The sequence below is a fragment of the Schistocerca piceifrons genome, chromosome X (assembly GCF_021461385.2).
Source record: "Schistocerca piceifrons isolate TAMUIC-IGC-003096 chromosome X, iqSchPice1.1, whole genome shotgun sequence".
Lineage (NCBI taxonomy): Eukaryota > Metazoa > Arthropoda > Insecta > Orthoptera > Acrididae > Schistocerca > Schistocerca piceifrons.
Genome location: NC_060149.1, coordinates 500,620,801 through 500,635,453, shown reverse-complemented (window position 1 = coordinate 500,635,453; position 14,653 = coordinate 500,620,801). Strand labels below are relative to the sequence as shown.

Sequence of the window (14,653 nt, the reverse complement as noted above, 5' to 3'; positions counted from 1 at the left end):
GTTTTATTCTTTATTTCACAGCTCTCTGTGTTGTGTTACCTTTTGTTGCTTTCTTTCTTTCTGTCCGTGATATAAAAACCCACAAATTAATAACTTATTTTGGGTCATAAATCTACTTTGCCCATACCTGCTTACTTCTTGTAAAACTCAAATAAGTTAGTGGCCTCTGTTTCATTAAAATGCCTGAGATCATATCTTCCATTCTTTTCCTTTTTTCAGGTAACTATGTAAAAAAGATAAAACTGTTTCAAGCTCATAGCGGGATAGTTTTTTCAATAATGCCATGGGTAATTGTCTGTCCCATTCTTTTGCAGTCTGAGTTTTCACTCAGTTTCTAATCACATTGTCTCTGATGAAAAAATTGTTATCTATTTCCTCTTACTCTTTCTGTGAGATACACACTACAAATGACATTATCCACAAGGTAACATCAGTTGCACTTGTGACTCATCGATTTTGATCTGTGTTTCTTTATCTTTCTTAAATTATGGTTTTATTCCAATCTTTTATTAGTCCATTTCCTCACTCCCCCCTCTCTGTCCATCTCCTTCCCCCTCCTCCAAGAAGATCTTCTGCTCCACCCCCTCCCTCTGCCCATCTCCTCCCCCCTTGTCTCTATCCATCACCTCCGCCCAGTCCATCTCTTCGTCCCCTCATCATGTCTCCTCCTCCTCCTCCTCCTCCTCCTCCTCTCTCTGTAAATCTCCTTCTCACTCCTCCCTCTGTCCATCTTCTCCTCACTCCTCCCTCTGTCCATCTCATCCTGCTCTGTTCTCTGTCCATCCCCTCCTCTTTACTTTCTCTGTCATCTGCTCCTCCAGCCTCTGTCCATCTGCTCCTTTCCCCTTTGTCCATCTCGTCCTCTTCCCTCTTTGTCCATCTTCTCCTTCCGTGTTTCTGTGTCCATCCCCTCCTACCTCTTCTCTCTCCATGTTATCACTCATACCCTAATAGGAAATTACTGGTTCTTATTTCCGCAGTATCTCTTTCCTGACAGTTAGTGGTATGTGTACTACCAAGTTTGGTTGAAAGTGGTTCAGTGGTTTAGAATGAGATGTGGAACATACATACATTTTTATAATATTTGTGGATTACAAAACTGCACCTTGATACCATACAAAAGGGTATTCATTCAAGTCTTTTGTGTTATTGGCTATCAAGAAATATTGCTCAAAGCTGAAGATCCCAATGTGAGTGAACTAATCGAAAATATTCAGTTTAGTTATCATGACTTTTTCAAACCATACAATATTGGATTACAGAAATACTAAACAATTCTGAGTGGAAGATGTTTTAATAAATGATCCATTCAAGATCGCTTAAAGTAAGAGAGAGAAACACATATTAACAGTTCATAGCACCTGAGAAACTGAATTTGTTTAATTGTGTAAGGAAGCAGGAAATGTAGTTATGTCACATAAAACTACATGTGAAGAGAATATTGCAAGTCAACAGTTTCTCTTTTTGTTCTGTGGGTGCATAAAGAGTTTCTTATAATTCAAATTTACCACAATGTTTCTTCCATTTCATCTTCTGTTCAAGGATTATGGAAGGCAGAATTGACAGTCCTGGAAATTTTGAATGGAGACAATCAGAATTAATGAAGCCAAGTTAGTAGGTTTAGGTGAAATACATTATGTGCAGAAAGTGTGTCATCAGAACATCAAGCACTTATGTCCTTAGGAAGAAACTAAGCCCATTAATTAGATGTGTGGCCATTGGATTTACTAATCTGTCAACAGTTCATTCATTTAATTGATGTAACTAACAATAAAAAATACATTGTGAAGGAATTCAGATGTAGAACAAGTCATGCAAGACACCATGTCAACATTTCTCTGTAGGCATATTACAGAGTTAAAGAAAGCTAGATCAAGGTAAGGACATCATGAATACTAGTCACAATATAGGTGATATCACCCAATCTAATGACAGCATCCATACAGAAAACCTTACAATTATCTATGTGCAAGCTGGAGCCTGTGTGTGCTACTATTCCTTTGTGTACTTGAATGTTCAGACTGCCTTATAATTGTCTCCTGTGATGAGTGAGTGAGTGACAAGTGAAGGTAACAATGACACTAACAAAAGTAGGTATATAAAACATAAATTATTATTTAGAAATTTTGTTTTGCTATATCATTCAGTCATTATTCCTTAGTTCTTGGAGAATGAGGTTAAGAGATTTCCAGTTCCTACTTGCATTTAGAAATTACATTAATTGAGAATCTTAGTAATATTTTTCTACAAAAATTAGCTTCATATATTTTATTTATCAGTTGATTTAACATCCACATTTACTTAGCTTGCATTACTTCATCACTTCCAATATTTTCTTTTCTTTTTCCAAGTCACATCTATTGTTCGTGCTGGAGTACCTGAATGGTGGTGACCTAATGTTTCATATACAGCAGAGTGGTAGATTCCCTGAACCACGTGCAAGGTTTTATGCAGCTGAGATTGTTTCTGGCCTCAAGTTCCTGCACAAAAAAGGAATAGTATACAGGTAAAAGCACTATTGGACTATTTACATTTATTTATGCCATGCTTAATTATTATTTTCATTTCTGTCATTTAGTGCATTAAAAACAGATTCCATTTCCTTGGATGTTTAGTTACATGCTAAACATAGATTTTAAAGATTTGTCACAAGCTTTCTGTTTTCCCTTGCCCTCATAATTTTTCTAGCTTCATCACAGCTACAGAATAAGTACTATAACAAATAACAAAATATGCATATGTGTAAGCTACCATGACCAGCATAGTGAGTGCATTATTGAGGCCAAGACCATTACAAAGTCACCAAGACCATTACAAAGTCACCAAGACCATTACAAAGCCAACACCTAAAACTATTGTACAAGTTTCTATGCCCTACTAGCTACATAGATGATGAAAAGATTGAAAGAATGTATAAGATAAAAGAAATTATTCAGCTAATTGAGGGAGACAAAGATTTTATTGTGATGGGGGACTAGAAATTTATAGTAGGTAATGGGAGAAAAGAGATGGAAGAGAAGGGGAAAATATAGTCGGGGGAATAGAAATGAAAGGGGAAGCCACGCTGTAGAATTTGGCACAGTATGTAATTTAATTATTGCACACATTTGGTTAAGAAATGAATTCACATGGTGTAAATACATACTAGCATTGGCTATTTGTGACAAATGAGAATTTGTGTTGGACCTGGACTCAAGCCCAGATTCCCCATTTGTCATGAACAATTGCCTTAACAACTTTGGCTATCCAAGCATGCCCCCAATATCGATCCAAATCTCCATTTGTCACAAGTCACAATCCAGATGCCTTCACTTTCATGAAACAGCATAGGAAGACTGTTGTTATTTTAGTATCATAAAATGATGATACCAAAAGTAACAAGTCTTCCTGTGCTTGGTTTCATGAAAGTGCAAGCATTTGGATTGTGATTGAGTGACATATGGAGATTTGCACCGGCATTGGAGGGCATGCTTAGATAGCTGAAGTGATTAAGGGAACCACTCATGAAAAGTCAGAAATCCGGGCTCGCATCCTGCTCCAGCACATCCTGCTCCGGCACAAATTTTCATTTGTCACAAGTAGCCAACCTATTATGTATACACTATATGTGAATTCATATCTTGGCTTTCACAGCTGCACATCATTAAAGACATACAAACGTATCTGAAGGACATTGCACTGTAATAAATGCAGTTGTGCATGAACAGACACTGTTGCCATGAATAAAACTTTGTTTAAGGATTATGAAAGCAGTTTGTGTGTGTGTGTGTGTGTGTGTGTGGAAGAGTTATGGAAATAGTGGGAGGTTTCAAGTAGGTTATGTAATGGTAATACTGTGATTTCAAAACAAGGTGTTAAACTGCAGAACATTTCCAGGGGTAAATGTGGACTCATGACCATAATTTGCTGTTTATGAACTGCAGACTAAAACTGGAGAAATTAAAAAACAGTAGGAAAATAAGGAGGTGGGACCTGGATAAATTGAAATATCCAGTGGTTGTTAAGAGTTTCAAAAATTGGTAACAATTTCCTCAAAGAAAAATAAAGGGGGGGGGGGCAACAGATGATGAATGAATACTTTGAGGGATGAAATAATGAATGCAGCACAAATTGAAATAGGCAAAAAGACAAGGTCCGGTACAAACCTGTGAATAATATGAGACATACTGAAGTTAACTGATGGAAGGAGAAAATAAAGAGCATAAAAAAATGCAGCAAATGAAGCAGACAAAATGGAATACATGTATCTAAAAAATGAGATTGACAGGAAGTGTTAAATGGTTAAGCAGGAATGGCTAGGCAAGAAATTAAAGGCTGCAGTAGTTTGTATGACTAAGGGAAAGGCAGATACTGTTTATAGTAAAATTAGAGTCCTTTGGAGAAAAGAGAAGTACGTTTATGAATATTAAGAGCTCAGGTAGCAAGACAGTACTATGCAAAGAAGGGAAAGCTGCAAGGTGTAAAGAATACATAGAAGAGCTATACAAGGAAATGACTTGAAGATAGTACGGTGTAAAAAGTAGAGGAAGTATATGAAGAGGAGATGGAAGATACGGTGCTGCAAGAATAATTCGATGAGCACTCAAAGATCATCATTGAAACATGGCCCCTAGATAGACAAAATTCCCTTCGAATTATTCAGATTCATGAGAGGGTCAGCAATGACAAACATATTGCATCTTGTATACAACGTACAGCAGGTAGATGAAGTGACCTTAGATTTCAGGAAGAAAGTAATATACTATTCCAAAGAAGGTGGGTACTGGTGGATGTGAATGTTATTGAGCCATCAGTTTACTAAATCAGGCAGTGTGTTCCAAAACGTGTCTTGTCCATTGTAAGAAAGTTTAGTGGAGTTGCAAACAACTAAATGCCTATTAATGGCAACATAAATTGTACTGAAACTTCCTGGCAGATTAAAACTGTGTGCCCGACCGAGACTCGAACTCGGGACCTTTGCCTTTCGCGGGCAAGTGCTCTACCAACTGAGCTACCGAAGCACGACTCACGCCCGGTACTCACAGCTTTACTTCTGCCAGTACCTCGTCTCCTACCTTCCAAACTTTACAGAAGCTCTCCTGCGAACCTAGCAGAACTAGCACTCCTGAAAGAAAGGATATTGCGGAGACATGGCTTAGCCACAGCCTGGGGGATGTTTCCAGAACGAGATTTTCACTCTGCAGCGGAGTGTGCGCTGATATGAAACTTCCTGGCAGATTAAAACTGTGTGCCCGACCGAGACTCGAACTCGGGACCTTTGCCTTTCGCGGGCAAGTGCTCTACCAACTGAGCTACCGAAGCACGACTCACGCCCGGTACTCACAGCTTTACTTCTGCAAGTACCTCGTCTCCTACCTTCCAAACTTTACAGAAGCTCTCCTGCGAACCAGGCTGTGGCTAAGCCATGTCTCCGCAATATCCTTTCTTTCAGGAGTGCTAGTTCTGCTAGGTTCGCAGGAGAGCTTCTGTAAAGTTTGGAAGGTAGGAGACGAGGTACTGGCAGAAGTAAAGCTGTGAATACCGGGCGTGAGTCGTGCTTCGGTAGCTCAGTTGGTAGAGCACTTGCCCGCGAAAGGCAAAGGTCCCGAGTTCGAGTCTCGGTCGGGCACACAGTTTTAATCTGCCAGGAAGTTTCATATCAGCGCACACTCGGCTGCAGAGTGAAAATCTCATTCTGGATAAATTGTACTTTTTACCTGATAGGAATGCATAACTTTGATATAGTATGTCATGTGTAATTGTAAATATAAATATTCCCACTGAGAAATAAGTTATTTTGCTTTAAACATAGGATTAGACAAGTTTTGGATCAGCACACTAAAATTGCTTAGCTCGAGTACTCAATAATATAGTTCTTTTTTATATGTTTAGGGTAGCGCTAATAAATTCAGTTGAAACTCATTTATTCAAACTTTAAAAATGCATTGCATAGTGAAGAATCATGAATCTGCTCATTATTCATCATACAGAATTCAGATAACTAAGTCTATCAAAGTCTCTTGAATTTCACAGTACTCATTGATTGTCTTTTCAGGGGAGTCATTTGTTTTTCCAGTATCAGATGCAAATAAACTCTTTCAGAAAACCCTTTGCACATTCAGCTTCTACTTCAATCCAAGATGTTTTTCTGGCAAATGCTTTATGTCGTGAATCTTGGCTTAGTTCAAGGGCACTTCTGATGACACAACTGGCAGAATACCAAAATTCATAAAACATTTACCTGTCTTCCTCACAGACCTTCCAGAACCACAATTTGTGTTATGATTTGGTTCTGCTTTTACTGTCACATTTCCTTCTGAAGCATTGCTCAAAGTAAAGTACTTAGCTGAAGAAAATTTGAAATGATAGCTACTTGGTTTCTTCATCATTTCTTCTGCAGTCTTCTTCCAGTCTCTCGCTGTACATTCCACATCCAGTTTAAAAACTTGAGAATGTGATGGGAAAATATTTTCGTACTCTTTTGGATCACAAATTACAAACCGAGTGCTAATTCCCTTTTCTATTTGTCCAAACACTCTGTCTGATGGGGAAAAAGGATGTGGAATATCAGTTCAATACACTTCACATTTGGGGTGACTCACTTTTGACAGAAAATAGCAGTGCATCTTTATGGCTGTAGAGTTTCAGTTCTGCCCTCTGCAGCCATCAGGACAAAGCTGCAGAGTTGATTAGTTAGACAAATCATATTTAGACAGCCTGTGTCTGTCGTCGGTTTAGTATGTGAATGACCCACTGGAGCTGTTGAATTATAGGTGTGTATCTATTAACTGTAAAAAGCAAACTCATGTGGTATTTTAAGATTAACCAGATTTTTCTGGCTGTCAATATTGTAAGCATATCAACCATTTTCTCTTCTAGTTTTGTGTACGAAGCTTTCGATTTCAGCTTGTGCAGTCTAAGTTGCATCATAACTGAATGCTTAGATCGTGTATCCTTTGTATGCTCAATATTTCCCTTAAGTCTAGTGCATGTAAAGCATGCACATAACCTTTGCATGCTTGATTTTTCCCTTAATTTGAATGCATGTGAATCATGTACCTGTGACAGGTGATCAGAAACTGATATTGTGGATGGCATTTTATTTGTTCTGTTGTCTACAAAGCAGCTTATGCCTAAGACATTGGACAAGTCAACGAATAAGTATTCAAGTAAAAATGATTTCTATTTACACTTACTTGAGATCACAATAACACACTTCATACATTAAGTATTTATGTAGTACACTTAATACAGTTAAATATTATTCAATGGAGTAAAAGTAGTAATGCTGTAAATATAACTTTAGTAATTACTTTTACATAATTAGGAAATTTGTTATAAAGCTTAACTCCCATGTGGAAAGTACTGTTTTGGCATAGAGATGTGTTTATTTGCATCATATTTAAGTTTTTGTTCAGTCTGGTAAAGTGATCGTGATGGTCACAGTTTATATGTACTCTACCTATTACATTTATTTTAAAGAATATAAAAGCTTCCATAATGTAGGTACGTTTTAAAGAAGGAATAGCAGAGATCTGAAGTAGAGGTTTGCATGAATCTCTGGGTTTGCATCAAAACATGATTCTAATGGCCCCTGTTTCTGAGTTTGAAATGGCTGATAGTTGCTTTAGAGTTTACATAGAATGGGACCCCATATTTGTGGTGAGCATGAAAGTAAGAGGAGGAAGATAGTAGTGTTCAGTGTCCTCTTGACAACAAAGTCATTAGAGATGGAACATAAGCTCAGATTAGGGAAAGATGGGGAAGGAAGTCAGCCGTGCCCTTTGTAAGGAACATTCCTGGATCTGCCTGAAGCGATTTAGGGAAATCACAGAAAACCTAAATCAGGATGGCTGGACATGGGTTTGAATCGTCATCCTCCTGAATGTGAATCCAGTGTGCTAACCACTGTGCCACCTTGCTTTGTAGGATGAAAGTAGACATGATATGCACTCATTACTGTTTTCTCACTGCTGCATGATTTTAGTGTGCAAATAAGGTAACTTCTTTTGTTCAGTTTTGTGTTAAGGCATTCAATATGTTTATTTTATTTTAAATTCCTTTGTAGCCAGAATCCTAAGTCTTTGGTTTCCATGTGGTTACCAACTGGTTCATTGTTGATAGAGAAAAAAATGGGGTACATATCTTCTTGTTTGGAACATGGTGGAATTTCAGTGCGATAGGTATTTCTTTTACTATTCATTACAAGTTGTTTGTTCTGTGCCCAGCTGCCAAGTTGTTTTGTGACAATGTTTGCTGACTGTTGTAATTCTTCTTTACTTTCTGCTTTTAATATAACTGAGGTGTCAACTGCAAATATGACCATTTTATGTGTATTCGCATTTAGGCTTAGATCATTTACATACAGAAGGATCCCATTACTGATGCTTGGAGTACACTGTAATTAATTGGTTTATAGTCTGGCATGTATTTAGAAATAGCTTTTAGGTTGACATTTGTGTGCTTCATGCATGATGCTTGCTTACGATTGCTCAGTAATGAACTGCTCCAGTTGTTGGACAGACCTAGCACACCATATTTTTCAAACTTTGGCAGCAGAATCTTATGATCCACCATGTTAAAAGCTTTTGATAGATGAAATAAGTATTCCCATTGATTCTTATTTGTCAGGCTTAGTATGCCGTTGGTGCACTCATAAATGCCAATAGATGTCATTCTAATGTTCCTGAATCCATGTTGTTCATTACATAGTATATTGCTTTTATTTACAAATTCCATAAGTTTGTGATACTACTTTTTTTCTAAAATTTTGTAAATGCAAGAGGAAACTGTGATGGGTCTGTAATTATTTACATTGTCTCCCTCACCTTTTTTATGTACTGGAATAACATTAGATGTTTTCAGTGCATCAGGGAAAGAGCCTGCTTGAAGTCAGCAGTCACATAAATGTGTAAGTATTTCAACTAGAATTCAAATAACGTATGAGAATGCATCCGGGTGTTGTCATTGACAACCACAGATATTCTGGCAGGTGCACACACCATCATTTTCAAGGCAAAACTGCAGCAAGCAAGTGCTGTGCAAGAGAATTTAAAGCCTCAGTTTGTAGATCATTTCTGAAAAGATTTCTGTGAATGCACATGTGAAAAAAACACACACACACACACACACACACACACACACACACACACACACACACACAAACACAAAGACGACTGATACTGAAAACTAATAATCAGTAGCTGAGGTAGAAATAACTCTGTCCTTTTTTTATGAGGGAAAGAACAGTGTCCTATGCATAATTTAAGCAAGAACCTCCATCTCAATTTGTAACATAACTTGCTTAAAGTGCATGCCAGAAAATCTGTGTCTTTTTATTTTCCATTGTCAAGACAATGTTCTGCAACAGTAGATTTGCTCAGCTGCTGTAAGCGTGTGTGTACACCAGTCCTCCATGGTTCTGATAGTCTGACCAGCATATGACATTCCACACTTGCAAGGTATATGATGGGAACCTGCCTTATACAAACCAATATCATCCTTTACAGGAACTAAAAGTCTTAGCTGGTGATCAAAAAATTTATTTAAAGTAATGTTTCTGCAAAATATCACCAATCCTTTTTGAACTGCTCCAGGCCTAAGGTAAAAAGTCTGTTGACTTTGGTGCCACCTCTGTATTATACTCACTCACCTGGTTCATGGTTGGTGAATAGTGCAGTGCACATCTGATCTTTCACTATAACCATTCTGACAAAAGGTGCCCACAAAATGGGCTAACTTACTTGACAATTGCAGGATCTGATATGACATGGGCCCTGTGAACCAAGGTACTAGAACCCCTTCGTATTGAAGATGACAACTATCAGCCTGTAGATTACATGTCAGTGTGAGTAGGTTTCAAATAAACAGCATCTCTCAAAGTACCATCAGCCTCCCTGCTCACCATAACATCAAGGAAGGGGAGGCAGCCATCCTGATCAACTTCCACTCTGAAATGAATATTTGGGTGGATTGAATTCAGGTGTTCTAAACAGTAGCTCAATTTCCCACTGCCGTGAGGCCAAACAACAAAACTTTTATCTACGTACCTGAAAAAAAAAAACACTTAGGTTTCAAAGCCACCGACTCCAAGATGCATTCCTCAAAGTCTTCCATAAATAAACTGGCAATTATAGGTGACAACAGGCTTCCCATCTCGGTGCCATCTGTCTGCTCATAGTACTGCTCTTTAAACAAAAAGGTGAAATAGGTACATTAATTCAACACCATACCTAACTGCAATTAACCATAATTAATCAGACGGGGGAACATCAGTGAAGAGAGAGACCACATGTAAACGTACTAGAATATTGGAGTAATTCAGATGCATTACCTCTAATTGATGTACAAAATGCACCTAATTCTTAATGTGATTCTCACTGTGACCTACTAGTGGTCTCAACAGAGCAGCAAGATCTTTTGTTAATGAAATGTGGGAGCAATAGTGTTATTCACAATCGGCCTAAGAGGAACCCCTTCATTATGAATGTTTTGGAGGCCGTATAAAATAGGGAAAACAGCACAACAACAGTTAAGACTCTTGATGGTCTCCTGTGACAGGGAACGTCACTTCAGGAGGCCATTGGTCTTTCTCACAACACTTTTTGTGAGGTCAGTGCTGATCCTGCAATACATTGAAGCAGGTAGTAAACACTACATCTTTTAAACATAATCCTGCTTGTCCGAAACAACTGTAGCATTGACCTTGTCTGTAGGTAAAATAACAACATCTGGATCCACTCTTAAGTGAACATAAAGCAGCCCTCTTGGCTGTTGTTATATTACTCTTGCGTGGACATTTCCCAGTCAGCACATGACATACCTGCCTCCTAACCTCCTCTGTAGCATCAGGAGGCGGTTTAGAACAGCATGTTTAACAGAACTGATAAAATTAACCACTGGCAGCAGTGCAAAATTTAAATCTTTCCCTAACACAGATAAAGATACACTGTCAAAAGCTTTCTCCATGAGATTTATCACAGAACATTAAGGTATAATATTAGACTCAGAGCCATGGAAATGTAAAAATGTTGCCAAATGCTGAGCAGTTACAGAATGAAATTCGCAGTCAGAATGCAACCGTGAATCACTGTCCAGCCAATCCCAAGAAAAAGCCAGATGTACTTTGTACTTAGGTTGAAGGGCCCACATCACCTCAGATTCTGACAGCTTGTCAGCTGAGTTAGGCCACCTTGAGGTCACCTTTCATCAGAATGGATATAATGAAAGACAGATCAGATGTACATTATGCTATCAACCAACTGTACACCAGGTGAGTTGTGATAATACCAAGTTGGCTGCAAGGTCTAAGGCCTTTTGCCTTACACAGAGTGTCTCACCAACAAGATTAGCTGTATTTTGCAGAAATATTATGTGAAATGCGTTCTCTGACATCCATCTAAGATTACGGTCCCTTAAGATTCTGTTAGGGATGATCTTGGTTTGCATGAGGCAGCTGTCTAACATATGCCATGCAATTCTGGCATATCATATAATGGTCAGACTATGAGGACCATGGAGGGCTGGTGTACTGAGCATAAGCACCACACATGCTTACAAAATCCTAGGAAATCAGCTATTGCAGAACATTGTCTTGGCACTGGTTATCCTATGGAATACAACATGGAAATTCTGGAATGGTCTTCCAGCTATTGGGATAGCATTATTAAGGAAGTATATGATTTTCAAGTAACCTTGTAAAGGAAGTAGAAGAAATAAAATTTGCAAATAACCTTATAAATGTAGATGGAGGCTTTTGCTTAAATTCTGTGGGGAATTCTACTCTTTCCCTTGGCAAAAAAAGAAAAAGAGGGACAGAGCTGATGTACATTGACCCTCTACATGCACTTAATTTATATTCATTAGCTAGAGTATTCTTATTTAAGTTTGATTTTATCATATTATCAGCAACTCATATGAAAAAGTTGTTAGTTGTGTTGCTACTTTTAAGAGGTTTTTGCATCTTGTTTTCTCATGATAGTGTTATATTTTTACGCGGTGCTCTGTTTTCACAAGATAATTTTTTATATAACACTCCACTTTATGAACTGAATTATAAATGTCTTCATCAGTACACATTACTTTTGCTGCTGTTATTACTTTTCTTAGTAGTTCAGAATATTTTTTAAGGTATATGCATAATTCAGACGGAGAATTTTTCAAGTTAAATATTTTATGAAGGAGGCTCTTTTCTTGGCCTGGCCTGGCCTGAAACCCCTATTCCCCTTGTGATCCAAATGTTTGTTACAGATTTCTGTTGTAATTCAGTTTGATGGAAATAGGTTAATGTATCAGTGAAAGTGCTGAATTTTTCATGTATGTCTTACGTTTGTAAACCTGTGTCCATTTTTCTTAATTTAGTAAGCTGTTGAAATAGTTCATGTTATCCTGAATATAACTTCAACATGAGGTTCTTAAAGACATGTGTTAACAATTCTGCCTTTTATTTTCAAGCTTGATATTTGAGCAATATGGTCACTAAAGCCAGCATTGAAAATTTTTAAATAAAGGTTGTGTAAACTCATATTGAATACAAACTTAACTAGAGCTGTTTTGCAAGTGTCTGTTTCTCATATAGCAGCTTTTACTTCAGCTCTTAAATTGTAGGATCTGGGAAGGTTCAAAAGGGCATGTCTGTTTCTACTTTTTGTGAGGAAATCAGTGGTGAAGTCTACACAGATTATCAGATCACAATCCATTTTATTTACTTGGTTTAACAGTGACTCCAGTTTATTTAAGAAAAGTTCAAAATTTCCATGTGGTGATTGGTAAACTGTAGCAATAATGAGGTTAAACTTAATAATTGTTGTAGCTGCCGTTTCATAGTTCGTTCCAGCATTTGTTCCAGTTAAGTCAGGTAGGGCAAAAAATATATATTTTCCTTCATGTAAGTTGCTACCTCACCCATATTGCTGTTATTTCTGCAATAGTAGAAAGACAAAAGGAATTTATTTAGTTTTGTATGTTGAATTAATTCAGGGTTAAGCCAGTGCTCAGAATGCGTAATACTGAGAGCTCCTTTAGCTCACCTGTTAATAGTACATCAATTCCTTCACTCTTATTGTGCTGGGATTGTACATTATGGTGATAAAATTTTAGATTGGGTTTATTCATGACTTGGTAGTTGGGTATCTCATTGACAGCATCACATACATTTAATTTAAATTTGGATCACCAGTAGTCTTGCATTTTCTTTCTTATTTCTTGTTGATTTTACTGTCCTCACTGTTGCCAACAGGACATAGGCCTATAGGAATCTGATGGATAATTTTATTCCTTAAAAGTCCTTCTTTAACTATTTTTTCTAACTTTACTTGGTGTGCAAGTTACAGTACAGCTTCCTTATATCCAATACATCACATTTAGTGTATTCTGAACACAGTTTTTGTTTTTCAGTGTTTATTTTCTAAATTTCTTTGTTTACACATGAACTATAAATTAGATCATGCCTATGAGGCAATGTGGCAACTACTGTATGTCTAGATTTATTCACTACTACAAAACTCTGCACGGTTTTCGTAGGAACCTGTGCTACATCTTTTCCTACATTATACAAATGATAAATTCCTTTCCTAGCATTATTTTTTGTCTGAAAGTCAGTGTCTCCAACATGTTTAGTCCCCATTCCATGTTTCAATACATTAGTCATTGCTGTGCTTGTTTCTCTTGGGACAAGCTAGATTGATTTCTGCCAGGGCTATCTGTTTGTAAAAGTACATTACTCTTGTTTCCTGATGATTCATTTTTGTTGTTGTCATTATTTCCCAGAAGACCATTCATTTTCTGCTTACTAATTTTTGCAAGATGATGATAATGATGATTTGCAAAGACATTATAACCATCACTTAATTCCTGGTTAAGCAAATGCTCATAATGGATAATACTGAGAGCTCCTTTAGTTCACCTGTTAATAGTACATCAATTCCATCACTCTTGTTACAATGGGATTGTACATTTGGTGGTATTTCAGTATGGAAGGATCTTGCTCACCTTTGTTGGGACAGCTATAGAAGTTCTTACAGAACTGCTGAGTACGACACATCCTTATTTTCCTGCATTTCTACATTTGTCCATTATGACTGCATTTTGGATATTGTGGTGGTTCCATTCTCCCATGTCTATAACAGTACAATAATGGTCTCACAATAACTCTTTGACAGAAGTGGTAAACAAAAAGAAATGAATAATAAAAGCCGAGTGTGAAATTTGATTAAATCACAGGAGTATAATTGTTACATTCCTGATTAATTGGTAACTTTTAATATTTGCAATGTGTTCACAACGAATATATAAAGTGTTCTGATTTAGTATTGACCCAACAATCTAAACTATTTATGCAATCATAATGCAAGAATATGATGTTTTCCTTACATTTTGTATGTTTCTTTCATTTTCTTCCATAAAGCAGGATCACATTTATGGCATCTTCCTCTGCCTTTTGAAGCTGGAGTAATACCTTCTTCCATTATAATCATATAAATTCATGACCTTGCACACTTCTTGAGACCTCATTGACATCAGCTGTAAAATTGTGGGAGAATTATTACATGTTTCCTTCGATGAGAAAATAAAACATTTAATTGGTTGGTAGGATAAGGTGACTATTGGAATGACATTTGGAGTAAATGAGACAAGTTTTGGAACTACGCTCAATCTTTAGCTAATGATTTCTATT

General features: G+C 37.2%; 1 protein-coding gene across 1 annotated transcript in view; it reads left to right on the top strand.

The window, feature by feature from the left end:
* Nucleotides 1-14,653, top strand: part of LOC124721155 (titin-like) — a 180,515-nt gene that overhangs the window by 132,971 nt on the left and 32,891 nt on the right. The window contains exon 4 of the mRNA XM_047245975.1: nucleotides 2,352-2,506. Within this exon, the coding sequence (XP_047101931.1) occupies nucleotides 2,352-2,506 (155 nt within the window). The remainder of the gene's footprint in view (nucleotides 1-2,351; nucleotides 2,507-14,653) is intronic.